Genomic DNA, 27,742 nt, shown 5'->3' with positions numbered 1-27,742 from the left:
TCTGCTCCTATGTCTTATGGCCTTCCCGTCTTATGATCTTTGATTGCGTTGAATGTTTTTCCCAAGGCAGTGCAAAATGTAGTCAGAGTCAGTGGACGGGAAGCTGATAAATAATTGCAGGGCTAGAGGGAGAGTCTGGGGAGCTGAACTGCTCTTGCATCAATCAGGAATGAGCTCCATCGCTTCCTTTCTACAAGGCACCTTCCAACAAGGAGGAAAGTCAGGATGGCAAGGTAAGGGAACCTTGGATACGGAGAGAAGCTCTGAATGATGCCAAGATTCTGTTAACCCGATTCCAACCACAGAATCTTAATCTAATTAGGGCAATGCAGGGATGTCTGAGTAATCACTGATATTTAGGCTGCAGATCAGTAATTTTGTCAGTACTTACTTGGACCTAGCAAAATTATCTCAAGATTCTGGGAGGAATGCCTTGAAGGAAGATATTTTATTTCAGGAGTACAGAGTAAATCTTACTGATAGCCTTGGGAAGGAACATTTCCCCATCTTCTTCCTGCAACTTCCTCCACTCCTGTGGAAGCAGCCAACAATTATTTATAATATTACAGTTCAAGGAACAGAACAGTACTTTGGATAAGACTCATCCCTATCATTTTCAACATGAGACACAGCAGCAGAATTAGGCCATTTGGCACATTGAGTCTGTTCTACCATTCAAGCATGGCTGATTTATTTTCCCCCTCAATTCCATTCTCTTGTCTTCTCTCAGCTCAAGGATAGAGGAGGGAACTGATACTTGGAGTCATTGTTAGTAATTTTGTTCAGTTTCAGAAAGATGTACACATTCTGGCTTTATATAATAGGAAAAGAAAAATTAATTGGAACAGAGGAGCAGGAATAGGCCAAATTGACTTCTCAAGCCCGGAACACATTTTAATTAGATCATGACTGAACTAAATCTAAACGTTCACCTGTACATGGTCTGTGTTTGCTTTGTGAAAGTTAAAGGCAGAATATTGCAAAAAATTTGCACACAGAGATAACCCATCGTAGTTATGTATCGAAATTAATGGCATGCAAATTAATTACTGGAAAGAAAGGAAATGACTTATTGTGTCTGAATCTTTTTGAATCTACCTGTCTATACTATACTATTCCAGAATTTGTATACTGCATTTAATGTTCCTAAAATGAACTTTATTTTCTCCCATTTTGGATTAAATAATTAAATTTTAATTAATGATTTCCTATTGCCCAAAAACATAATTCTGATGCACTAATAATTTTGAGAACAAAAATAATTTGTGCCATATGAGAAGATCTGAGAGTATTAAATTCTCATCCTAAATGATGCAGGATCATTCCTGCACCGTGTATTAAAATATCTGTGTTGAGTCAGTACTTTATGAAATGAGTCAGCTCAATTGATTTTCTTCTTCAGTGCAGATTTCTTTAGCCTTCTACAGATTTATAGAACTAGAGTAATATAATGTTCAGTATGGTAATGATGTTAATTACACATACATTGGCACCTAATTTTTTGGGCATTATGTATACAGGATTTCATACAGTTTTTTCAGAATCAGAATCAGGTTTAATTTCTCCAACATATGTTGTGAAATTTGTTGTCTTTGCTGCAGCAGTACAATGCATTATATAATAATAAAAATATGAATTATGGTCAGCTGTATATATATATATATATATATATATATATATAAAAGAGTTAAGTAAATGGTGCAAAAACAGAGTTAAATAAAGTAGTGTTCATGGTTTCAATGTCCATTCTGAAATCGGATGGCATTGGGGAAGAAGCTATTTATGAATCGTTGAGTGTGTGCCTTTAGGCTTCTGTACTTCCTTTCTGATGGTAGCATTGAGAACATGAGAGCAACTTCAGTGATGGGGTCCTAAATAATGAGATATTGCTCTTTGAAGATGCCCTGGTTACTACAGTAGCTAGTGCCCATGATGGACCTCACTAAGTTTACAACTCTGCAGCTTATTTCAATCCTGTATGGTAGCCCCTCCCCATTCCATACCAGATATTTATTGATTCATGTTGAGAAAATCGGAATTTCTTAACATACTCTTATTGTCAAGAGCTTAAAGAATAAAAAAATTCTTTTTGATGAATGTACTGCATGTCAAGTGAATGCTCTTTTGTTCATTTTATACTGTTTCTGTGTGATTGTAGTTCTAGCTTGGTATGACTGTGAATTGTTTTCTTTCTGTATGATGAAACAGAAACGGAGTGTGTGAAGTAAGATTCGTAACGTACCACTTGTCATTTGTCCTGTTGCATTAGTTAGGCCAGCAGTGGAGAGTCTTGTTGTTTGTTAGCTGACATAAGAAGTTGAGTTTAGTGCCAATGGCACAGATTTACACTTGCAATTTCACTTTACCAAGATAATGATTGATGCGAGGTGTAAACTGGTTCTGCTAGTTTTACATAGAGCTAAGCACTCTCACTCAAATGACTCAAGTGAGTTTGTAACACCAGTATGATATTTATTGATGTTATAAAATATAACAATTTTATAAGGTCTTGCAAAGTGAGCAAGTTGAAACACGCACCGGATGTTTCTTTACTTAAAATGAATCCTGGGATTAATTGAAAGATATACTATTTGCTTTACAAGGACACAAAAAAAAATAGAAACAGAAGTAGACAGATGATTTACCCCCAAAGCCGGCTCCATGAGAATTGTGTTTATTATCACTGAAGTACAACATGGAATTTATTGTTTTGTGACAGCCAGGAATCCATGAATTGCTAAATTAAATAAATAATGCGAAAAAGGGAAATATTGTTCTGAAATCTGACGGTAGAGGGGAAGAAGCTGTTCTTAAATTACTGAGTAGGGTCTTCAGGCTCCTTTACATTCTCCTTGATGGTAGAATTGAAAAGTAGGCATCAGCAGTTTGTGTGCTTCCTGAATGATTGATGCTGCCTTCTTGAAACAGCACCTCTTGATGACGGGGATAGTAGTGCCTGTGATGGAGCTGGCTGTTTCTAGAACCAGTCAAAATGCTTTCCACTTCTCTATCTATAGAAGTTTGCAGGATCCTTTGACATACCAGATCTTCTCAAATTCCTAATGAAATGGAGTTGCTCTTTTGCCTTCTTCTGGACTGCATCATTGTGTTTGGGGCCAGGATAGATCCCCTGAGATGTTGACACCAAGGAACTTGAAACTGCTTACCCTTTCCGCTGCTGGATCCTCAATAAGGACTGAATTGTGTTTTCCTGACTTCCCCATCCTGAAGTTCACAATCAATCCCCTAGTCTTGCTGGAACTGAGTGCAAGGTTATTGCTGCAACACCAATCAGTCTCACTTATGTAAGTTTCTTCATTACAGTCTGACATTTCACCAACAGCAGTGGTGTCATTGACAATTTTATAGATATGGTGCTTGGGTTTAAATTTCTATGTACCTCGATTTTAAATGATAAGACTCTTATCTTAAAAACTATGCCCCCTTATTTGAGATCAAAGGGATGTGAACGGTAAGTTCTTTACTCAGAGAGAGGTGGATGCCTGGAATGCGCTGCCTGGTATGGTGGTAGAGCCAAATACATTAGAGGCTTTGATAGGAAGTTGATGGGCATTGTGTAGGTAGGAGGGATTAGTTTTTGGGGGGGTGGGGGTTTGACTTACTCTTGAGCTGGTTCAGCTCAACATTGTGGACCATAGGGTCTGCTCCTATGCTGTACTGTTTTATGTTCTATGTATATTCCGTGTTCAATCGAGTGGTGAAAACATCTCAAAATCTACACTGCCTTGCCTCCTTGGGACCTTAAGTGTTTTAGTAAGATCACCCTAAAGAGCATACATCTAACCTGTGTATCTTCACTTGTGATGACTATCCTTTCATCCCCAGCTGGCTCAACTTTCCTTCCTTGGATAGTCTCCAATGCTGCCGTAACTGGCCCTGAGTTAGAGGGTCGAAACTGTGTAGTACTCCAGGTAGGGCCTCAGTAACATATAATTGCAACAATACTTTCACATTCGCTTTGCATTAAGAGCTAATGTGCCTTTTTTTTTTCCTTTTTTAACAGCTTGCTGCACCTGCACACTAACAGCAGCAGGTTCTGGAAATCGAAGAAAAAATAGAAGTCTTGGGAACACTCAGCAGGTCAGGCAGCTGTGGAAAAATAACCAGTTAATAATTTAGGCATGGGTTTTTATTTTCATTAAACATTGTTGATGACAAAAATTGTAGTGAAGATAGATCTATTATGGAAGCCATCTGATGTTGAGTTGAAAATTGACATACAAGGGACCGCATATATTGGAATCTGGAAAAAAAGAAAGCACACTTAGAACTAAGCTAAAAGAAGTTTTAAAAAAATCAAATTAAGAGCTCAGCAGGTCAGGCAGAACCTGTGCAGGCAAAGGATAGTTGAAGATTTATGTTGAGATCCTGCTGAGATTGTAAAGGTAGCCAGTATAAAGTGGTGAAAGGGTGGTAGTGAGGCAAGAGTTAGCAAGTGGTAGGTGGATCTAAATGAGGACAGGTTGATGGGCAGATGGAGTCAGGTGCGGGAAGGGAAGATGGAGAAAGCAACAGAGGTTGGGAGCCAATAAATGAAGTCAACAAAGGGTCACAGGTAGTGAAAATCGATCAGGTTCTACTGTATATGTGCAGTCATTGCAAGGTGTTAGTTTCTTATGCCAGGGTACATTTCTTGCCCTCTGAGGGTTTTAGATATTGAGTGCTGTACCACAAACAGGTTGGCCATTTTCACTCATACATTTTCTCCCAAGAACCCAGGTGATTTTGCTTTTTTTAAATCATGGAGTGTATATTTTATCACTGATATCTGCCGGGATCATTTATTGTGTCTGATTCTCCTGATACAGTCTCCTCTACATTGGTAAGACTTGTCACAAGTCAGTTTCATAGTGCACCTCTGTTCCATCTGCCAAAAGCAGAACTTCCTGATGGCCAAATATTTTAATTGTGATTCCCATTCCTGTTCCAACCGGTCAATATATGGCTTCCGCTTGTGCCAAGATTAGGCCACTGTCAGGGTGGAGGAATAACACCTCATATTCCATTTGGGTAGTCTTCAACCTGATTTCTCCTTCCACTAAAAAGATATTCCCTCCCCCTCCCCTCTTCTTATATTCCCCAGTCTAGCCTCTTCTCACTTGCCTATCACCTCTCCTTGGGTCCCCTCCTCCTTCCCTTTCTCCCATGGTCCACTGTCCTTTCCTATCAGATTCTTCCCTCTCCAGCTCTTTATCTTTCCTACTCACCTGGCTTCACCTATCACTTTCTAACTAACCTCCTGGCCCTCCACATCTTTTTAATCTTACCCCTTCTTTTCCAGTCATGAAGAAGGGTCTCGGCCTGAAATGTTGACTTTTCATTCATTTCCATAGATGCTGCCTGGCTTGCTGAGTTCCTCCAGAATTTTGTGTGTGTTGCTTTGGATTTCAGGAACTGCATAATTTCTCGTGTTTATGATTACTAATATACATTGTGAAATTTGTTGTTTTGCAGCTGATATCCCAGGTTGTTGGGCGCTGGACAGAAAATTTTAAATCTTCACCAGTCCCAGGTGAGGGACTAAATTACAGGAGGTTATCAAATGTGGCACATTTATTCAAGAAATGCAGCAGTCTTAAGACAGATAATTACAGGCTTGAGAGTTTGATGTCAATGGTAGAGAAGTTATTAAGAAAAGAGCATGATTCATCTACACTTAGGAAAGCATGTATTAATTGAAGACTTTTTTGAAGAGGGAAAAAGTATGTTGATGTGACTTGCAGGGCTTCAGCAAAGAGGGCTGGTCTAAAAGGTCAAAGTAGATGGCAAATTATCGAAATGGAGCCAAAACTAAGGCAGAGGATGATGTGGAGTGTTGTTTTTGCAAGTGGAAGCCATTGACCGGTGTCCCAGTGTTTGGTGCTGGGACTCTTACATGTTGTTCTACTCAGTAATAAATTGGGATGTGAATATAGGAGCTATGATTGGTAGGTTTGCAGATGACACAAAAGTTGGTGATGCTGTTAATAGTGAAGTGGATGCAGGACAAACCTTTTCAGTTGGTACGATGAACAGAGCAATGGCATGTGGAATTCAATCGTGAAAAGCATGAGATTATGTATTTTAGAAGGATTAGTAAGAAGCCTAGGGTGTATTAAGGATCAAATGGACCTCTATGTCCAAATCTGAAGATCCTTGAAACTGACAGCAGAAAAATAGGTGATTAAATCGGCTTATGAGAGATTTGTTTTTATTACCTAGAAAGTAGTATAAAAGTGCAAGTACATTATAGTAGCATTGGTTTGGCTACAGCAGAAATATTGTGTACAGGTGCAGGTCACAGTAGGGAGGATGCAGAGGAGATTGGCTAAAAGCTTGTTTGGGATGAAGGCTCTCACTTGTGAGGAAATCAGGGATTCCTTGGAGCAGGGGAGGCTGAGGGAGTCTTTACCGAGTTGTATACCATTATGAGGGAGATAGAGAGGACACAGAGCATAGTTGTATATGACTAGGGGGCAAATGTGTAAAGTAAAGTGGTACATAAAGGATATGCGTAAGATTTTTTTCCTCCATAGGGCAGTGTGTCTGCCAGCATAAGATTATAACCTCCAAGACAGGTGTATGTTTTGGGGTTTTTCCTTGGTCTGGGTATTGATTGAACTATTTTCAGGCAGCAAGTACAATCCAAGCTTTCCAGGCTAGGGGCAGAAACCAGCAATTGGGGATTTTAGCTCCATGGTATTACCCAAGGATTCCAACTGAAGAACCACCATATAGCAATGTCAGATTTTAGAAATGATAATCTCCATGTTTGAATCAAAATGAGAATCAGATTTATAATCACTGACATATGGCGTGAAATTTGTTGTTCTGCAGCAGCCGTACGGCGCAGAGACAAACAAATCTATAAATTAAATAGTGCAGGAAAGGGGTAAGAAGTAGTGTTCGTGGACCACTCAGAAATCTGATACCGGAAGGGAAAAGGCTGTTACTGAATCATTGAGTGTAGGTCTTAAGGCTCCTGTATAGATGAGAAGAAGGGATGCCCCAGATACCAAAGTCCTTAATGATAGACACTGTCTTCTTAAGGCACTGCTTCTTGGAGATGTTCTTGACGATGTCCTCAGTGGTGAGGACAATTGTATCCATAATGGAGCTAGCTGAGTCTATAACCCACTGCAGCTACTTGTGATCCAGTGCATTACAGGATCCATACCAATCAGGATGCTCTCCACTGTACACCTACAGAAGCTTGCAATAGTCCGTGGTAACGTAGAGAATCTCCTGAAATTTCTAACAAAGCAGAGCCACGGGCTTGCCTTCATCAGCATTCCGTCAATGTGTTAGATGCAGGGTTGATCCTCTGTGCATCTACACCTCAGGGACCTGAAGCTGCTCACAATTTCTACTGTTGACCCCTCAGTGAGGACTGGTGTGTGTTCTCCTGACTTCCCCTTCCTGAAGTCCACAATCAGTCCCTTGGTCTTGCGTTGTGAGGTTGTTGTTGCCATTCACAAATGATAAGCAGGTACCTTATAATGAGCTGTATCTACTTGTAGAACTGTAACTCTGTAGGGAACAACGCATTCCTGATTAGAAAGTCATTGGGAAGGAATTACAGATACTTTATATAAGAGAAGCTCTGGGTTCAAGATTCAAGCTTCAAGTTAATTTATCGTGTGTATATCAAAACATACAGTGAAATCATCATTTGCACAACCAGCCATCACAACCAAGGATGCTGGGAGCAGCTCGCAAGTGTCACCATGCATTCCAGAGCCAACATGGCATGTCCACAATGCTCAGCAAATCACAACAGCAAAACAAGCCTTGGTCCTCCTTCCCATCCTCTAACCCCGATACAGGCCAGCTTTGGCCTCCAGCAGACTCCGCCTCAGGCTTGCAGACGTAGGACTTTGGGGTCCAATCAATGGGCCTTGATTTCTGGACTTCGAATATGACCATCAGGCCATGACCCTTGGCATCGATCCCAAGGACCTGCCTATCACCAAAGGCTAGACCTCAAACTCCAGTCTCATCGATTCACAAACTCAGGGGGTCATTGGACCTCGTTCCTTCAGCCCATATGAAATTCCAATTCTGAAAGCTGCTGACAACTCACTAACCAGGTGGAGGAGGATATCAGCCCTTATCCACTCTAGCCTGCTGACCCGGAGGCCCACATCCAGCCAGATATCCTTGCCTGGTTGTCAGATGGCTCAAGGCTGTTGAACAGAGACTTAGACTCTGGTCTGAACTCTAATTCCCTCACATTCCCATCTCTAAACTCTAACCTGGCCCTTATATCCCCTCTCTGTCCCAAAACCATCTCTATGGACCTAAAAAAGCAACTCAGTCTGAGCTGTGATTCAATAGGGATCGCAGCTCGCCGCCATCTTGGAAAGGAAATACAACCTTTCCATAAAATGAGTATACATAAGTGCAGATTCTGGAATCTGGAGCAAAACAAAACTTGGTGGGGGGACTCAGCAGGTCAGGCAGCATCTATGGAGAGAAATAAACAGTAAACACTTCAAATTGTGACCCTTTCTCTGGAATTACTTATGTTTAACAAATAGAATCCTGGAGAGGCCATGAATAGGTTGGTATAAGTGTAATGTTTGGGTTGAATATGACAGTGATTTAAAAACTGTCATGGTCTGGTCCGTGGACTCCAGACTCCGGGTCTTCCAGCTGTCCCTTGTTTCAGTTGGGCTTAATCAGAGGCACCTGCTGCTCGTCTTGGGACTGGGAATATAAGTGGCCCTGGTTTTGAGCGTGGGTGCTGGTTTGTCTTGTCAGTATCCTGTCCTTGCCTCTTTGGGGTAAGTCAGGTGGGCTTTGCTGTTACCCTGCAGTTGGATCTGTACCTTCCTGTCCTTGCCTCTGTTGGGTAAGCCAGGCTGTCTTTGCCTGGAGAAGCTGGACAGTTCCCTTCACTTCCCCTTCTTTCTGTAGTCCTTGGCTGGAGCCTGGCCTACCTCTCACCTGGAGCCTTGCCTGCATCCTTGCCTATTCTTGCCATCAAGTTCTACAGCTGGACCAAGACTGGAGCCTTGCTATGTCTAGATAAGGTACTGTCTTTTGTTGTTTGGAACTCTCTCTTTGACTAGGTAAGTCTGGCTGTTTGCTGCTACCTTGAGTTGGGAACCATCATGTTGTGTTCAGCTTTCTGTGTATGGGTCCTGGCCCTATGTCCTGTTCCCAAGGAGGGGCCCCAGCTCTGTGTTCCGCGTTCCTGTCTCCCAAGTCCCGCATCCAGCCCAGGAGTCCCGCGTCCTGCCCCCACGTCCAGTCCTGTTGCCTTGCCATGACTTGTCCTCACCAAGATCTGGAGTCTGAGCCTGAGTCAAGACCCAGGTTCTGGGTCCCTGTCCAGTCTCTGGCTCGGAGTCCTTGTCCAGGTCCCGCTTTCCTAGTCTAATCCTAGCCCAGTCCCTGTATCCTAGTCTCGTCCAGGGCCTGTGTCTTGTCCAGTGTCGTTTCTTCCCCAGTTCCCTTGCTTCCTTGACACACCTAGTCCTGTGCCCAGAACTTCAGTGTCTGTGTCTTGCAATTGGGTCTGCTCTCAATTCCCACCTTATGACAGAAACAGAATTTTTGCTTGGGTAAATTTCCAGTTTGGAGGCTTCCCTGACCTGTCTATTAGGGACTGTGTGTGATTGTCATTAGTTAGAATTAGTACTTAATTGATATAGTTAATCCTGCACTATTAATTAATGGTGGTTACCAAACATTTTGTCTCACATTCTGAGTGTTTTTGTCCTTATTTAGTTTAATCATTCACCAAATTGATATTTGGCATGAATACTTGGCAAGGATGCGTGTAGGTAGTGGAGTATTGGTAGATCATTACAATAGCAGAGAATAAAGCCTATTATCTCAATTGAAACTTAGAAGTGTGGAAGACAATCATGTGAAATGGAAATCCAGGATGAAAAGCTCTTTACTATGTAATAGATGTCTTTGAGTGCCTGCATGGTTAGCTGTCACATTGGGTTTAATATTTGCTTCTCTTTAGTGACCAACTCATTGGTATTCTTGAAATCCACTCCAAACAGAATCAAGTAGCAAGAACTGAAACTGAGTAAACAGGCCCTGCTCATTTACCTTTGGGAATAATAGTCCATACTCCTGGTGATATAAAAATTTCATACTGACATATTGAAAGGCCTAGGTAGAGTGGATTTGGAGAGGATGTTTCCTATGGGGGGGGGGGGAGTCTAAAACATCAGAATAGAGCATCGTCCATTTAGAAGGGAGACGAGGAAGAGTTTCTTCAGCCTGAGGGTGGTGAATCTGTGGAATTCATTGCGGAGGCCAGGTCATTGAGTGTATTTAAGGGGGAGGTTGATAGGCTGTTGATAAGCCTGACCATAGAAGTTTACAGGATGACGGCAGGAGACTGCGGCTGAGAGGGAAATGGATCAGCAATGATCAAATGGTGGAGAAGGTTCGATGGGCCCAATGGCCTAATTCTGCTCCAGCGTCTTCTGCTCTTATGGACATCCTGACCAAAAGACGATATGATTAGTGGAAAATTAAACTGTAGTTGAATATGCCAATGAGATTTCCTGGAACTGCTGGTACAGACTGGTGACCAATCAACAGTTCCAAATGTAAAATCTTAAATGTTATTAACATGATTTGTTAAATGTTTGGGTATAAAGTTAAGATATATATTTTTTCAAAAAAGAAAGTTAAAAATATATAAATAATGAATTGTCAGAGTATTGTCACCAGTAGTCAATTCTTCGGTGGAGTGTGTGTGGAAGTTGATAACAAACATAATTATTGCTGCTTAAACTAAAAAATATATATACTTCAGTCTTAGCAATCAGTGTTTCTGTAACTCCGTTTCCAAAACTCATTTGGAGAAGATGACCTCGAACTTAACGTTCTTTTGTTACCACTTGTCTATTTCTTACATGTAGTTAATACATACCTTTTATTTGCTCTTGTTTCTCCGTTGCTTATTCTATCAGTCAGCATTATCTTCTAGTTTCCATTGTCATTCTTTAAATCCTGGTTTCTCTTCTCTTATTTTATCTCCTGGTGGTTAATCTTCTCTGCGCTGCGAACAACTCAATAATAGCCAGGGCCGTGAACTGTTGATTTGCGTTGCTTGTGCATCGGCCCTTGTCATCTTATGTAACAATGTGTTCACGAGACGGGCTTGTTTTCGGACTCGTGGAGACAGGACCCCCTTATTGCCGCACAGAAGGGTGGGGGGGGGGAGTAGACTTTTTGTGACCTCATCAAAAGAGAACTCTCAGAACTCACTCCCAACTTCCCCGCATCCTAAACCGGCTCTCAAACTTGAGCATGTATAACTCTGCTGTAATCATAGACAACGGTTCGGGTATCTGTAAAGCGGGATTAGCCGGGGACAATGCTCCGAGATCGGTCATTACATCAATTGTAGGACGACCCAAAGCCAAGGCGACCATGCTTGGGGCTGGACACAAGGCATACTATGTAGGAGAAGAAGCTCAGGCCAGGAGAGGCGTCCTGAATTTGAAATACCCAATAAAACATGGCATAGTGACTTGCTGGGATGATATGGAGAAGGTTTGGCGACATGTTTACGATTGCGAGCTCCGTTTAAAGTCACACGAGAGACCAGCCTTATTAACCGAAGCCCCTCTGAATCCTTTACACAACCGAGAAACCATGACCGAGATTATGTTTGAAAGTTTTAAGGTGCCCGCCATGTACGTAGCTATCCAGGCAGTTCTAGCTCTCTACGCTTCCGGGCGGACAACTGGCCTGGTTGTGGACAGTGGAGATGGCGTGACTCACACGGTGCCCATTTACGAAGGTTACTGTCTCCCCCACGCTGTCTACAGGTTCGACTTAGCTGGCAGAGATATCACCCAGTATTTCGTCAGGATCTTGATGGAAGTTGGCCATTCCTTCGTCTCCTCTGCGGAGAGGGAGATCGTGAAGGACATCAAGGAGAAGCTCTGCTACGTGGCTCTCGACCCACAGCTGGAAATGAGGAAGAGGCGTGAAGATATCCAGAAGGAATACAAATTGCCCGATGGCAACGTGATACAGATCCAAAGCCAGCTTTTCAGAGCACCCGAGATCCTGTTTTCTCCTGCCTGCGTGGGTTTCGAGTGTCCGGGAGTGCACAGGCTGGTGTTCAAGAGCATCTCAAAATGTGACATCGACCTGCGGAAGTATCTGCATTCAAACGTGCTGCTGTCGGGAGGATCCACGCTCTTCCCGGGCCTGGATGAAAGGATGCTGAAGGAGCTGCAGTTCCTCGCTCCTGTGGGAATACCGGTGAAAGTCATCGCCCCTCCAGAGAGGAAATATTCCGTCTGGATTGGGGCTTCTATACTAACATGCTTGACTTCATTTCAGGAAATGTGGATTACTGCTACCGAGTACCTGGAGATGGGACCGTGGGTTGTTCACAGAAAATGCTTCTAGGAACTCTTGTCGCTAAAAATAGCAGCTACTTTAATCGGTCCTATTATTGTATGAATAATAAACAGCTGAAATTACTATATCTGTGTGCAGCTTTGTAGTATTTTATATTCTAAAGTATATAAAAAGACAAATAGATTACTTTAAAATAGAGCCTTAGTAGAGCCTTGGAGAGGTACAGCGTAGAGACAGGCCCTTCGGTCCATCTAATCTGTGCCAAAACCATTTAAGCTGCCTCCTCCCATCGATCTGCCTCATGTTCCCCTTAAACTTTTCACATTTCACCCCTAACCCGTGACCTCTGGCTCTAGTCCCACCCAACTTCAGTGGCTAAACCTGCTTATATTTACCCTATCTATACCCCTCATAATTTTGTATATCTTCATCAAGTACTTTGATATCTTATGTTCATTATTGGATCAGGCCCGCTTTCTAATAGGTGCATCATCTGAAAACTATGCTTAAATTTGACAAGTGTGCAACTTGATAGTTCAATTGGTAATGTGATTAATATAGAAATATGAACTCTGTTCCCATGGAGGTCATAGCAAAGTGGCTAAGGAGCACAAATTCAATTATCAGGGACCAAATTTTGGACTGTTGGCTTTACACAAGTGGCTAACATCTAACTGATTGTGGAGTCAAGTACCTTGGGTCAGAAAGCAGGATCAGAAGTCATAATCGGCCAGACAATCACTTTTATATAATGTCTTTCCACATCTTCAGTGTTTGAATTTTAAAGAACAGATTTACATGGCCCCAATGTTAAACCAATTTGGAAAACATGGATCATGTCTAGTGCAGATGCTAACCTTGCCTGATGTAGACTGGAAAGATGTCAGTTGGCAAATATTACTTAAATACAAGATCCAATTCCCACCAGAAACCAGGTAATGCTACTTTGTAGTTGGGCAAAAATAGGAACAGCAGGAACTATCCTGTTTAAAGGGCCATGAGATATTTGAATTGGGGATGGATCATGTAAGAAACAACAAAATAACAGCTTACATTGTTATACTTCTCTGACACTACCCACTGTAATCCACAGGTTTTCCTTAGTAAGGAATCACCAGTACTTGTGCATAGGTTTGAGGCTGCAATACAAATCAAGAGGGTGACGTAATTGGAGCAAAGACTTGAAGACTGTGGTGAGGTGTCATTCCCATTTACAACTTAGAAGTGTAGATGGCAGGATTTAAGCAGGGAAAGAGTTGATAGTTGGGGAAGACTGCTGGCAGTTATTTATCTCATTGAGCATTAAGTGCATTTCTAAAGAAAGAAGGAATAAGGTTTCTCTTACTATATTGCTACTAGTTTATTAAAACATGGCAAGGCAGTTTAGAGCCAATGATACATTTCTGAAATTAAATGCAAAGCCATTATATGTGTATTTAGTGGTATTGGCTGAGGGACAAATATTTTTTTAATACTTTTCTAATGGTACATGGCAATTTTGCATGAATCTGAGTGCAGAAGGGCTCTTGGTTAAGGACATTTAAAGAACATTACACTGAACAAAACCTGACAATACTAAAAATGCTCTGCAGGCCAGTCAGCATTTGTGATGGGAGTATCATAATTAACGTTTTAGTCAATAACCTTTAGCATTTTCTGTCTTCATTTCAGATTTGTATTTGGAGTAGTGCAGTAAAGTTCAGCCTAGTTTAGAATACAACAAAAATGTGGGAAGGGAAGTTCCCTCTGAAGAGGGTTAGTCTAAAGATCCATAACATTTTGGATGTGGCTGTGTAAGGTGTGGACAATAACTTCCACCAATTATTTGTGAAAATGCTTGAAAATTTGAGAAGGGTCTTCTCAACCAATATACTGTGTCCTTCTTGATGATGAGCACCAAGTCAGCTTGTGCGTTTTTATGCAACATTCTGTTTTGCTTTCTTTGTATTTATTTCATAATGAGTAAGTCCAGAAAGAATTGGTGTGTGAGGAATAAATTGTATTGTATCCCTAACCACAGATAGCTAAAAGTGTTTAATCACCTGAAGTGATAGATTAAGCACAGAAGTAATTCCTTGGGTCCATCAAATCCGTGCTGACCAGCAAGCACCAATTTACACTGATCCTGCACTGATCTCATTTTATTCTCTCCACATTCAGACCAAGCCCCCATAGGTTCTACCATTCACCTACACATGAGTCGCTATAAAGTGGTCAATTAACCTACTTGCTTACTGTTGATTATGCCACTGGCATTTAGAGCAACAATGAAGGTCCTGCATCTTTGCCTGTAGAGAAGGATTCTTCATTACTGTTTCCATGACAACTGCTTTTTGACATGTTAGGGTTGTTAGCCCTGAGCTGAACCCCTGAACCTAGAGGACTGGTAGACTACTCTTGGTCTGTCCTCTATCCTTTGACCTGTTTGGCGTAGATGACCCTATCAAGAGCCACAGCACAAGGCTCGGACTCCAGCCAACATAGCTCTCCATGTCATTGAAGAACGCAAGCCTCCAAACCCTATGATAAGATTGTGGTCCTCTTGGAGGGATTAACCTACCAACATACAGTACATTTATGTGGGGTGTGGGAGGAAACTGGAGCACCCAGAGGAAGCACATGTGGTCAAAGGGAGAACAGGTAGACTACAAACAGACAAGACCAGAGGTTGGGTTAGACCCAAATAACCAGAGATGGGAGGCAGCTGCCCTGCCAACTCTGCCACCTTGCCATGCTTAAAGCAGGATTTAGATCATTCAAATTAAAATAAAATCTGAAATGAGTTTTGGCTGCTGCATGCAAGGTCTCAGTGGGCAGCCATCTAAGAGAGTCAATTTCAAATGCGATTTTGATTCCATTACACAGCACACGAGTTAACTTTGTTTTCTAAAATCCGAGCAGCTATTGTATTTTGACTGCGTGTTAACAATTTTCAGGTCAAATTTTGCAAAGATGTAGAGAATGTGACTATTATTTGTAATTTAAACCGAAGGGAATAGAGTTCTTAACAGTTGTGCAATTCAACCAGTGTCATCAGATCATGATGGAGGACTAATAAATTTCCAAGCAAGTTATGTTCAGCTGAATAAGTTTTATCAGTTGTTTACATTGGCTTAAAAAGTGTTGCAGTAGATACCATCAGTGCCTGCAGAACTAGCCCTGCTCTCAAATCCACTTGACAAGCATGGGCATTTCTGACATCAAGTCTCATCTTCAGGCCTTCGAAGGCACTCTTCACATTAAGCTTTTATTTTCGATCCATAGCATCTGTTAAAAACTTTTTAAGATTTCTATTGGGATTGATGCCTAATTAAACTGTTAAAACATTAAGCAGAATTTTGTACAGTTGTCATTAATATAATGTTAAAATTTGCTGCAGAGATGGTGGACTAGTTACTTTTTCCACTTCAGCAAGACTAATTTTTTTTAATGCAAGGAAAAGTAATGAGTTACATTCTAAAGTGCAACTTTCTGCATTTTTACATAGTCAATTTGATACCTGTAAATAAATACGTTTTTAAAATAGTCAATAAATGAAATATTGAGCAACACACACAAAATGCTGGTGGAACGCAGCAGGCCAGGCAGCATCTATAGGAAGAAGCACTGTCGATGTTTTGGGCTGAGATGCTTGAATTTCCAGCATCTGCAGATCTCCTCATAAGTGAAATATTGAGTACAATTTACAGCCAAATTAAGCCTAAAGACAGTGTACCCCAAATTCATGACTTTTCTTTCAATCCTTTTATTATATCTTTATGTCAGATAGATGCTAATAAATCTGATGTCAATTTAAATTAAAATAATTTGTTTGTCACTCAATAGTTTACATTTTTAACATGCACTTCTGGCAGGAATGGAATTAGTGCTGGAACAAAAGTCAGAAGTCTCTCTGGAATAATAGGACATTACTACTTCCTAGAAGTAAAACTTACTGCCTTGATAAACAACAATATCTCTTAGACCTGAGTGCAACAATGCTCAGGTTCTTGATTACGTCATGTTTTCAGTGCATTTAGACTGTTCAATACAGGCTTTGTTTATACAAAGCCAAATGAAAAATCATTTTAACAACTTATTTTTAATGTCAAGTCTACCAATTACTACTGCTGTAATATCTAATGACCTAACAATGATTCAGTGTAATTAGTCAGTTTTAAAGTAATGATTTCTTACAGTTTATTCTAACTCATTTCCCATCTCTGTCTACTGAAGTCTGACTTGGAGGAATACAGACTGCCAATTATCCTTTACTTTCTAACTGAATTGATCTGCGGAGTGTTGGCAGTCTGATTCTGCAGAGGGGTTATAACACAGGTATTGTGCTACTCATTAACTTTTACAATCAATTCAGTGCATGTTTTAGTAGCTAAATATTCACAGGACATTATGATATTGCCATTTTTCCTGAAGTACATATAAGACATACAACTTTGAAATTAGACCTATCTGTGCCCTATTGTTACATAGTCTACATTTAGAAACAGGCTATTTCATCCACTAGCACTTACTATAAATCCACTGGCTTTCATAGCTACCCAGCTTATACCTCTTCCAACCCTTTCTCCAGTAAGAATGTCATCGCTTCTCCCAATTTCTCCTCCTCTATTACCTCTGATCTCGAGATGAAGTTGAACACTCCTAGACATATGAAATGTTTCAACAAAGGTTGCTGCTCTTCTATGGTGGTTATTAGAACTCTCCCTCATTTCCTCTGTTTCTCAGATGTCTCTCATCCCAGCCCCCACCAGACCAAACCGAGATATAGCTCCCCTCATCCTTACTGTTCACCCAACCAGCCTCCAGATCCAGCACACGATCCTTCAGCTACAACAAAATTCCAGAACTGGCCACAACTTCTCCCACCCCTTTCTGCTTTATGGAGGGACCTCTCCCTCTGGGAATCCCTGGTTCACTCGTGCTTCTTCGTCTGCCCTTTCCTGACCACTGGTTCTTCATCTACAAACGTTTTTTCTTGCACTACTATGCAGGGGATCAAACGATGCTTCCACATTAGACAAAGATTCACGTGCATCTCTTATAACCTCATCTACCGCATTCGGTGCTCTTGATGTGGCCTCCTGTACATCAATGAGAGCTAGGGCAGATTAGATGACCAATTCGCAAGATGCCTGTGCTGTCCATAATGGCCTTCCCAAGCTGCCAGTTGCATGTTATTTCATTTCCCCTTCCCATTGCCCAACCAACCTTCAGGCTATTCCACTGTCAGGATGAGGCCCAATGTAAGCTAGAGGAACAATTCCTCATTTACTGCCTGGACAGTCTACAATCCAAATAATATTGGCATTGTTTTTTTTTCAATTTAATATAACTCTTGCCTTCAGTTTCCTCCCGTCAATGTCTCACTTGTTTTGAACCCGCAACCCCTTCCAGTCCCTGACCACCTATTTTTACCCTCCTACTCCTCCTGGTTCCATCCACACATTTTACCCACTGGCTCAACCCCCACCCCCAACAAACCCTCTAGTCTCTATCTGGCTCTGGTTCCATCTGCCTTTCACTGCTCCTCTAATAGTTCCAATTGTCACCTCCCTTGCTTGTGAGATTCCAGCACCCGTTTATCACCTTCCAGCAACTTGTCTCCACCCTTACCTTCGGGGAACATCAACCAGCATGCAGGAGGAATTAAGTGGGCCTGGCAGCATCTGGGACGGAAATGGACAGTTGACGGTGTGAGATGAGACCCTTCATCAGAAGGAGATGCATATACTAGTTTCCATGGATTAATTTGCATAGGAAGATACACAGAATAAGGTTTTACTGTATTCTTTTCAAAGATCAGTGTAAATTTATTATTAAAGTACATATACAGTACGTCACTATATCCAACCCTGAGATTTATTTTCTTGGGAGCACTCACAGTAAATATGTTAAACACAATAGAATCAATGAAACAGAACACCCATTAGGGTGGACAATCAGTCAATGTGCAAAAGACAACAAATTGTGGAAATACAAAAAAAGGGCAAAAGTAATATTAATAAATAAATAAGCAATAAATATCAAGAATATGAGATGAAGAGTCCTTGGAAGTGAATCTATAGATTGAGGGAACAGTTCAGTGATAGGGTGAGTGAACTTCAGTTAAGTTATCCCTTCTGAGCCAGATGATTGAGGGGTAATAACTTTTTCCTGAAACTGGTGCTGGGTCCTGAGGCTCCTGTACCACGTTCCTGGTGGTAGCAGTGAGAAGAGAGCATGACCTGGATGGTCGGTATCTTTGAGACTGAGTGCTGCTTTCCTGCGACAGCAATCTGTGTAGTTCTACACAATGGTGCAGAGGGTTTTACCCATATGAACTGGACCATATCCACTACTTTCTGAAGGTTTTTCCTCTTAAGAGGCATTAGTGATTCCATACCAGGCCATGATGCAAACAGAAATGTACTCCCCACCACGCATCTACAGAAGTTTGTCAAAGTTTTATATGACCTGCTAAATCTTCACAAACTTCTAAGAAAATAAGTTGCTACAGTAACAAACAAGAAGAAATCTGCAGATGCTGGAAATCCGAACAACATGCACAAAATGCTGGAGGAACTCAGCAGGCCAGGCAGCATCTAGGAAAAGAGTACAGTACAGGTTTCGGGCTGAAACACTTTGACAGTGCTTTTTTTCATAATGGCACTTGCGTGCTGGACCCAAGCCAGTTTGTCTGAAATTATAACACTGAGGATTTTAAAGGTGCCGGCTCTTTCCAGCTCTGATGCGCCGGTGATGAACGGCTCACAGACTTCCTGTTTCATCCTCCTATAGTCACTAATCAGCTCCTTGTCCTTGCTGTCATTGAGTGAGAGGTTGGTACCACTCAGCCAGGTTTTCAATCTCTTGCCGACATGCTGATTTAGTCAACAACAGTGGTGTCATCAGCAAACTTAATATGACATTGGAGCTCTGCTTGGCTTCAGTCATAAGTATAAAGTGAGTAGAGTAGGTGCTGAGCACAGGGCCTCGTAGTGCAGCTTGATGATGGAGATGTTATTGCTAACCTGAATTCACTAGGGTCTGCAAGTGAGGAAATCGAAAATCCGATGGCAGAACGAGATGTTGAGGTCTAGATCTTGAAGCTTATTAAGGGGATGATGGTATTGAATGCCAAGCTATAGTCAATAAAGAGCATCCTAATGAATGGATCTTTACTGCCCAGATGTTCCATGATTGAATGAAGAGCCTATGAAATGGCATCTGCTGTTGTGGTGATAGGCAAATTGAAGCAGATCCAAGTTGCTTCTCGGGCAGGAGATGATGTGTTTCATCACCAACTCTCAAAACACTTCATCGTGGTGGATGTAATTGCTACTGGACGGTCGTCATTGAGGCAGGTTACCACACATCATAGTGACAGAGAGCCAACTCTAGCTAATAATTTGTGAAAGATACTAATGGAGCGGTGCGAGCATTTTCCTGCTTAATTAGCAATTACTTACAGATTCAATACATGCACGAGTAAGCTTGTAATCACACCACCTCTTGTCTGCAACTGTGTGAACAAGCATGGAAGTCACAAACTTGCTGGTTGCTCTTTACCAGTGATTTCCTAACTGTATCATGGCATTGAATTTCTAGAGTCTGTTGCAATTCCCCTGCACTTAAAATGGAAATCCACTGGCACAATCTACAAACATTTGTATTTTGAGATTACTTAAAAATTTCAGTTGTATTAAAATGTAATTTTTGCCAGCCGGTGGTGTGGTGGCATCAGTACTGGATTGCGAGTAGTTCCAGGTTCGAATCTGGCCAGTTCCTTGCATGCTTTCCATCCATGCTGGTTGAGTATCGAGTTAGCAACTGGGTCTCATTTTTAAAAAAAACAGACAAAATGCTAAAGACACAGCAAGATTGCCACCCGATTAACCACAAGGCGTGGAGAGGAATAACAACAAAATATAATTATATTAAAAATCATTAATTTCTGTGCATTATAAGCCAATGGTTATTTTTTTTAAAACTGCAAATGTGTGGTTTATTTGTGATGGTTTTCTGTGACATTCAGAAGTATTATAACTTTGGAGCAGGGTATGCCAGTGGCATGGCTTAACTGGTGACTAATGTTTTATTTTCAGCTGTTTATGGATACAGCTTGATCCAAAGTACCCCACTGATGCCTAATTGGTAATGTTCAGCACTTTCTTAAGCTTTTGCTGCTAAAGATGTTGATGCCTTTGACTTGCAAGCTCAGACTATCACATGCAAATTAGCCAGGTGTATTCTTTGAACAGAGATCAATGACAAATATGGATGACTCAGAAATGACCTGTCAATCTAGGCCAAATCCTTCAAGGATAGTAGGAAGTCTGACCGATGCTCAAACCAGTATCAATGTACGTTCCATCTATCCAATATCAGTAGAACAAGGAATCCCTCTGGGATTTCTATGAATCCACTGACTGGGAGGTGCTCAAAGCAGGAAGCAGCTAGTGGAGGCTATTGACATGGTCACACTGTATACTTTTCTGAAAAAACATGATCATGCCCAAAAAAAACTGTCAAAGTATTTCTCAATAACAAATCTTAAATCACAAAGAGTCTGAAAAACACTTAAATCGAAGAAAATAGCCTTAACTCTGGCAAAAGGACTGAGGCTAAACAATTAAATAAAACAAGCCAGAAGGGTCTATAAAGAGAAAATCGAAAAGCTCTTCCAAGAGGGTAAAGCTAGAGATGCCTGGAAACAATGACTGGCTTCTGCAATCACCAGCCTCCTAACTACCTCAGTCGGGAGGAATGTGTAGAGCTTGCAGAAGGACTGAACAGCTTTTATTACAGGTTTGATGAGTACAACTTCACACTGGAGATGGAGGAGCTGACCACCATTCTTCTGTCAGATGCACTAAGCAACACCAATATAGAGTCTCATCTGAGAGAGGTGGAGAGGGTACTCGAGAGAACAAACCCCAATAAAGCACCAGGTCCAGACAACATCAATGGATGGTTACTGAAACATGGTTGTCTACAGTGGACAAGACATGCTGTAGACAAAAATGGTTTTCTGCCATCTTTTTGATCTGTCTGAACATTCCATGCCAACCATTTGGAAAACTGCCATGTGCTCAGTTCCCAAGAAGAGCGATCCCACCTGCAATGGCAACCACCATCCTGTTGCTCTGACATTGCTGGTAATGAAAGGCTCCTCCTACCACAGCTGCAGGTGATGGGAAGTGGGCTCGCTGATGATGCAATACTAACGGTACACCTGGAGAGGCCCGGATCATTTGTTAGGATGTTGTTTGTGAACTTCTCCAGTGCATTTAACACTGTGTAACCCCTGTCTCATGGGACATAAACTCCAGCAAATAAATGTAAACCCTGATCTCATACTCCTCACTTTCTCCCTCCTGACAGACGGACATCAAAAGGTGAAATATTAATGGCTATATGAGCACCAATAGCCAAATATCAACCGTAGCACTACAGGGCTTAGTTATCTCACCAGTCTTGTTCACATTGAATACAGACGACTGCAGAAGCTCACGCCCAGGCATGTAGTACACCAACTACTCTGATGCCACATTCATCACTGACACTACCAACTCTGATGACTGCATTAATTCAGATTCAGTTTATTGTCATTTAGAAACCACAAATGCAATGCAGTTTAAAAAAATGAGACAACGTTCCTCCGGAATGATATGACAAAACAGACTACAGAAAATCCATGCAACATTTGGCAATCCCCAATCCAGAGTCCAGAGAGGCTGCTGCGTATTAATATCACGCTACCATCTTAGCGCGTTCCCCGGAAAGGAGCTCCAAATCCACCAGACAAACAAGACCAAAAACTAAAGCTACAAGACCTGCACAAAACCACATAGTTACAACATATAGTTACAACAGTGCAAACAATAGCATAATTGATTTTTAAAAAACAGACCATAGGCACAGTAAAAATAGTCCAAAGGTGTTGAAAGTCTATAATATATATAATATAATATTATTATATAATATATATATAATATAAAAGATTATAATGAGGAAATCAATACATTTGCTGGATGGTGCACAAACCACTATCTGGACCTGAACCCCAGTAAAACTAAGGAAATGCTGGTGGACTTTAGAAAAGAACAGCACACTGTCCCAACCCTGGAAATAAGTGGCCAGTCAACAGAGTACGTTGGAGAATACAGGTACCTCAGCACAACCATAGATAACAAAATCACCTTGAAGATACTCTCCATGTGTCAACAACAGCTATTTCTCCTTAGGAAAATGCAGAAACTTCCAAGTCCAACCATTGATTCGCCAGACATTTTATAAATGTTTCATTGAATCAATATTGACCCGCAACACCACGGCATGGTTCAGAGCAATGAGTACTATCAACCTCAGCCTGCTCCACAGAATTGGCAGAATAAGTAGTAAAATCATCGGCCAGGAACAATTTATAAATACATTGCTCCTTGAAGATCTCACTGAAAGAAATGTGATTTTTAGGCAAATTCTGCTGTGCATATAAAGTATTTTTAAAGGTTGTAACAATAATATTAAAATGTCTCATGGATTCATTAATGAATGAATACAATATATAATCTATTAGTTCTGTTATGGGCAGTATTACAGTGATCATTCAATGAAATTGAGAAATTATATTAAGTTTATGTAGAGTGATACAATATGGATTACTAATAAAAAGTTACAATTCTGACCTGTGGAAGGATCAACTTATGGACAGTTCTCAGAAACTAAACTCTGACGTGACCTGAGGACTGCCTATACAGCTCATAACACCTGTATAGGCAGGTGTTATGGTCTGATATTACAAAAACAAAAATCTCGACATGCTTTCTGTACTTTATGCATGTAGACAGTCTTCATGAATAAGTTTTGATTATTGAAATCAGCAACCTAATCAGTTGAGTTAAATCGTAGCCAAGAGCAAAGATTTTCCTGTGTCCTATGGCTTAATATACAGAAGCCCAACGTGCACTGTTTAAACAACTGAGTTTTTTACGTGTATCAGCACAAGCAAAAGAAGTCTGCATAGAAAAGGGATGCAGGGAAAAAGTACAACTGCAGTCTTAGTATATTCAAAATGGGAAGGGAAAATCCAAGAGACTAAAGATCTGGAATCTGGTGCAATGAGCAATCTTCGGGAAGAACTCAGCAGGTCAAACAGCATCGGTGTGAGGGGAAAGGAACTGTCAATGTTTCAGGTTCTGATGCAATGTTCCGACACAAGCCATTGAGAGTTCCTTTCCCCCACCACAAATGGTGCCCCACCTCTGAGTTCATCCTGCAGGTTACTTGCTGAGAAGGGAAGACACTTTAAATCAAAGACTTGAGAAGTTGACCTGCTACTGAACAAAACAGTTCTACCTCTGTCAGTAAGTGGAATGATAATCAATTGCTAGTAACTGGAGAAGATAATGTAGATTCAGATTAGTTTGATGTCGTCTATACAACAGGGTGCCATGAAATTCTTTGCTCACATGAACATCACAGAGTAAATATATACATCATAATAATAAATATAAAAAGCAATGAATGCAAATTGATGGAATGGTGCCGTATAGTGATAAAAATTGAAGTAGTGCAAAAAGGAATGCTTATGTGACCAGAATGGAAGAGATAGAATTAAGAGGTCAACAATATGACAGCACCACTGTGAATGAGATGTGAAAAAGGAGAATGGTACAGACACTTGATAGCAGTGCCAGAGAAGCTGCTTTCAGGTCTGGTCTCTACTCTTTCAAGCTCGTGTATCTTCTCCCAGAAGTTTGAAGAGAGGAAAGGGAATTGTCAGGGTGGAAGCTTTACTGATGTAACACACTCTGAAGATGGACTGAATGGAAGAAAGGAAGTGATGAGCTTTTGAGGGACTGGTATACCACTCTCTGCAGGTTCTGTCAATCAAGGAGAGCAGTGGCCACACCAGGCCGAGATGCAACTTGTCTGGATACTTCCAAGTGTGCATTTGCAGCAGTTTGAGAGAATCCTCCTGGACAAGCTGAGTTTCCTTAGATACAGTGCTATAAAAAGTATTCACCCCCTTGAAAGTTCCATGTTTTATTATTTTACAACATTGAATCACAGTGGATTTACTTTGGCTTTTTGACACTGATCAACAGAAAAAGACTTTCGAGTCAAAGTGAAAACAGATCTCCACAAAGTGATCTAAGTGACATAAAACACAAATTAATTGATTGCATAAGTCTTCACACCTCTTCAATATGACACATCAAATCATCACTGGTGCAGCCAATTGGTTTTAGAAGTCACATAATTAGTTAAGTGGAGATTAAATTAGTTAAATACATGTGCAGTCGAAGTGTTTCAATTGCTTGTAGTAAAATACACCTGTATCTGGAATGTCCAACTGCTGGTGAATAAGTATCCTGGCAATGAAGATGAAAGAGCACTCCAAGTAGGTCCACAAAAAGTTATTGAAAATCACAAGTCAGGAGATAGCTACAAGAAAATTTCCGAGTCACTGATTATCCCTTGGAGTACAGTGAGGTCAATCGTCAAGAAATGGAAAGAATATGGCACAGCTGTAACTCTGCTGAGAGCAGGCCATCCTCGAAAACTGAGTGACGGTGCAAGAAGGGAACTCGTGAGGGCCACCAAGATGCTGTGACATCTCTGGAGAAGTTCCAAGCGTCTGTGGCTGAGGTAGGAGAGAATACACTTACAACAACTGTTGCCCGGGTGCTTCACCAGTCACAGCTTTATGGGAGAGTGGCAAAGTGAAAGCGATTGTTGAAAGAAGACTCACATGAAATCCCTTCTGGAATTTGACAGAAAGCATGTGAGAGACTCTGAAGTCAGCTGGAAAAAGGTTCTATGGTCTGATGAAACCAAAATTGAGCTTTTTGGCCATCAGACTAAACACTATGCACATCATCATAAACACACCATTCCTACCATGAAGCACGGTGGTGGCTGCATCGTGCTGTGGGGATGCTTCACTGCAGCAGGCCCTGGAAAGCTTCTGAAGGCAGCGGGTAAAAGGAATGCAACCAAATATAGGGAAATTCTGGAGGAAAACCTGATGCTGACTGCAAGAGAACTGTGACTTGAGAGAAGATCTGTTTTCCAGCAAGACAATGACCCCCAAACTTAAAGCCAAAGCTACACAGGAATGGCTTAAAAACAACAAAGTTAATGTCCTGGAGTGGCCAAGTCAGAATCCAGACCTCAAATCCAGCTGAGAATTTGTGGCAAACTTGAAAAGGCTCATGATCCCCATGCAAATTGACAGAGCTTGAACAGTTTTGCAAAGAAGATTGGGGGGAAATTGCAGTGTCCAGATGTGCAAAGCTGATAGAGACCTATCCACACAGACTCCAGGCTGTAATTGCTGCCAAAGGTGCATCTACTAAATACTGATTTGAAAGGTGTGAATACTTGGGCAATCAAATATTTTGTATTTTATATTTCTAATTAATTTAGATCACTTTGTAGAGATCTGTTTTCACTTTGATAGGAAAGAGTCTTTTCCTGTTGATCAGTGTCAAAAAAAAAACCCAAATTAAATCCACTGTGATTCAATGTCGTAAAACAATAAAACATGAAAACTTCTGGGGGGTGGGGTGGTGGCAAATACTTTTTGTAGGCACTGTATCAAAGACAATACATAGACTGATGTGCTTTCTTGAGGGATTGCTGATGATACAGATGCCTCAGTAACTGGAGAATGAAATGTAAGTTACTGGAATAATAATCACCGCATATGACTAGAGAAATGGACGCAACCAATTAATTAAGGAAGGGAGCAGTGTCACCATCAAAGGGGATGCTTGGTTTGATAAACAGAGCGTATTATTGGTATTGGTTTATTATTGTAATCTGTACCAAGACAGTGAAAGCCTGTCTTACATACTGTTCATACAGATCAAATCTTTACACAGTGCATTGAGGGGAGAAGAGAGGATGTCTAGGGTGGATGGGGTCTTTGATTATGCTGGCTGCTTCACTGAGGCATTGAGAAGTATAAGCAAAGCCCATAAATGGGAGGCTGGTTCTTGTGATGTGTTGAATTGTGTCCACAACTGGCAGAGCAGTTGCCATATTAAGCTAAAATGCATTCAGAATTCTATGGTGCATTTGGTAAGGATCGATGAGGACATGCCAAATTAATTTAGCCGCCTGAGGAAGTAGAGGCATTGGTGAGCTTTCTTGGTGGTAACATCAACGTCATTGGACTTACTGGTGATGTTCACATGTAGGAGCCTGAAGCTCTCAACATTAACACCGTTGATGTAGACAGGAGTATATTCGGTTCCCTCCTTTCTGAAATCAATGATAAGCTCACTTGTTGACATTGAGGGAAAGGTCATCATCATGACACCATGCCACTAAGCTCCCTATCTCCTTCTTCTACTCTGACTCCATATTATTTGAGATGCAGCCCACTACAGTGGGATCATCTTCAGGCTTGTAGATGAAGTTGGAACAGAACCTTGCCCTGCAGTCATGAGTGTATAGGGTGTAGCGGGCTGAGAATGCAACCTTGTGGTGCACCAGTGTATAGAATAATTGTGCTGGACACACTGCTGCCTATTCTTACTGACTGACAGTAAGAACAGAAAGCCAAGGATCCATTTTGCAGCATTTGTTGCTAGGGTTGCTTCAGATAATAGGCAGTATAATAATCAATAAGCAATAATCTGACATATGAGGGGTGATTGTTAAGTTCATGGTCTAAGGTAGAAGGAGTCCATTTTAGAAAACCAAGCACATTTATTTTTCAACATAGTCCCCTCCTACAGTAAAGAATAGCTTCGTGCTCTAAGGTAGAAGGAGATGAGTTATTAACTTCAAACTTTCTGCATGATCACTCAGAGTTGAACTGCATGTGCATGTAACGAAAGCTGTATAACCCATCTTCTACCTTAGGCCACAAACTTATCAATCACCCCTGCTGTGGACCCCATTCTGGAGGTCCAAGTTCTGTATGCTCCACGACCACTGTACTAAAAGTGTGATGTAGGAGAGGATTATGTTGAAAAATAAATGTGCTAGGTTTGTCAAAATTGACTCCTCAATCACCCCTGGTAGCTGCCTTTACAGTCCGGATGATCCGGAGAGGAATGGAGGGCCAGGGAGATGTTTTGATGTTAGACAAATTCCTGTGGGTTGATACTGTCTAGAAAGCAGGATTTGATGTATGCCATGACCAGGATCTCAAAGCACTTCATGATGGTTGATGTTGGAGCTACTGGGTGGTAGTGATTAGGGCATATTGTCTTATTTTTCTTGGATACCAGAATGGTCGTGGTCTTCTTGAAGCAGGACAAACTACAGCCTGAAACAGGTGAAAAGGGTGAAAACAAAACATGGACCACACAGAAGTGAAGTTTAGGGGAGTGGAGTCATATTCCACTCCTTTGCCCATGACTACTGCAGGATATGAGCTTATCTTGAA

The 27,742-nt window shown here is 41.3% G+C and overlaps 1 protein-coding gene and 2 long non-coding RNA genes across 4 annotated transcripts in view; 1 reads left to right on the top strand and 2 right to left on the bottom strand.

Moving 5' to 3' along the window:
- Nucleotides 1-27,742, bottom strand: part of LOC132382211 (uncharacterized) — a 76,576-nt gene that overhangs the window by 29,154 nt on the left and 19,680 nt on the right. The gene's annotated exons all lie outside the window — the stretch shown is intronic.
- LOC132382210 (uncharacterized) overlaps nt 2,669-27,742 on the bottom strand; it is a 33,504-nt gene continuing 8,430 nt past the window's right edge. The window contains exon 3 of one of the 2 annotated variants that reach the window (XR_009508231.1): nt 2,669-7,530. This is a non-coding gene — a long non-coding RNA (uncharacterized LOC132382210). The remainder of the gene's footprint in view (nt 7,531-27,742) is intronic. The other variant, XR_009508232.1, reaches the window with a different exon arrangement.
- LOC132382209 (uncharacterized) lies at nt 10,908-13,401 on the top strand. The gene has a single exon (XM_059952210.1). It carries the CDS (start codon nt 11,287-11,289, stop codon nt 12,400-12,402), a length of 1,116 nt encoding a protein of 371 aa, XP_059808193.1. The 5' UTR covers nt 10,908-11,286; the 3' UTR covers nt 12,403-13,401.

This window comes from Hypanus sabinus, chromosome 27 (genome assembly GCF_030144855.1).
Source record: "Hypanus sabinus isolate sHypSab1 chromosome 27, sHypSab1.hap1, whole genome shotgun sequence".
Taxonomy (NCBI): Eukaryota; Metazoa; Chordata; class Chondrichthyes; order Myliobatiformes; family Dasyatidae; genus Hypanus; species Hypanus sabinus.
Note: the sequence above shows the minus strand (reverse complement) of the source record. Positions and strands in the feature narration are given on the sequence as shown.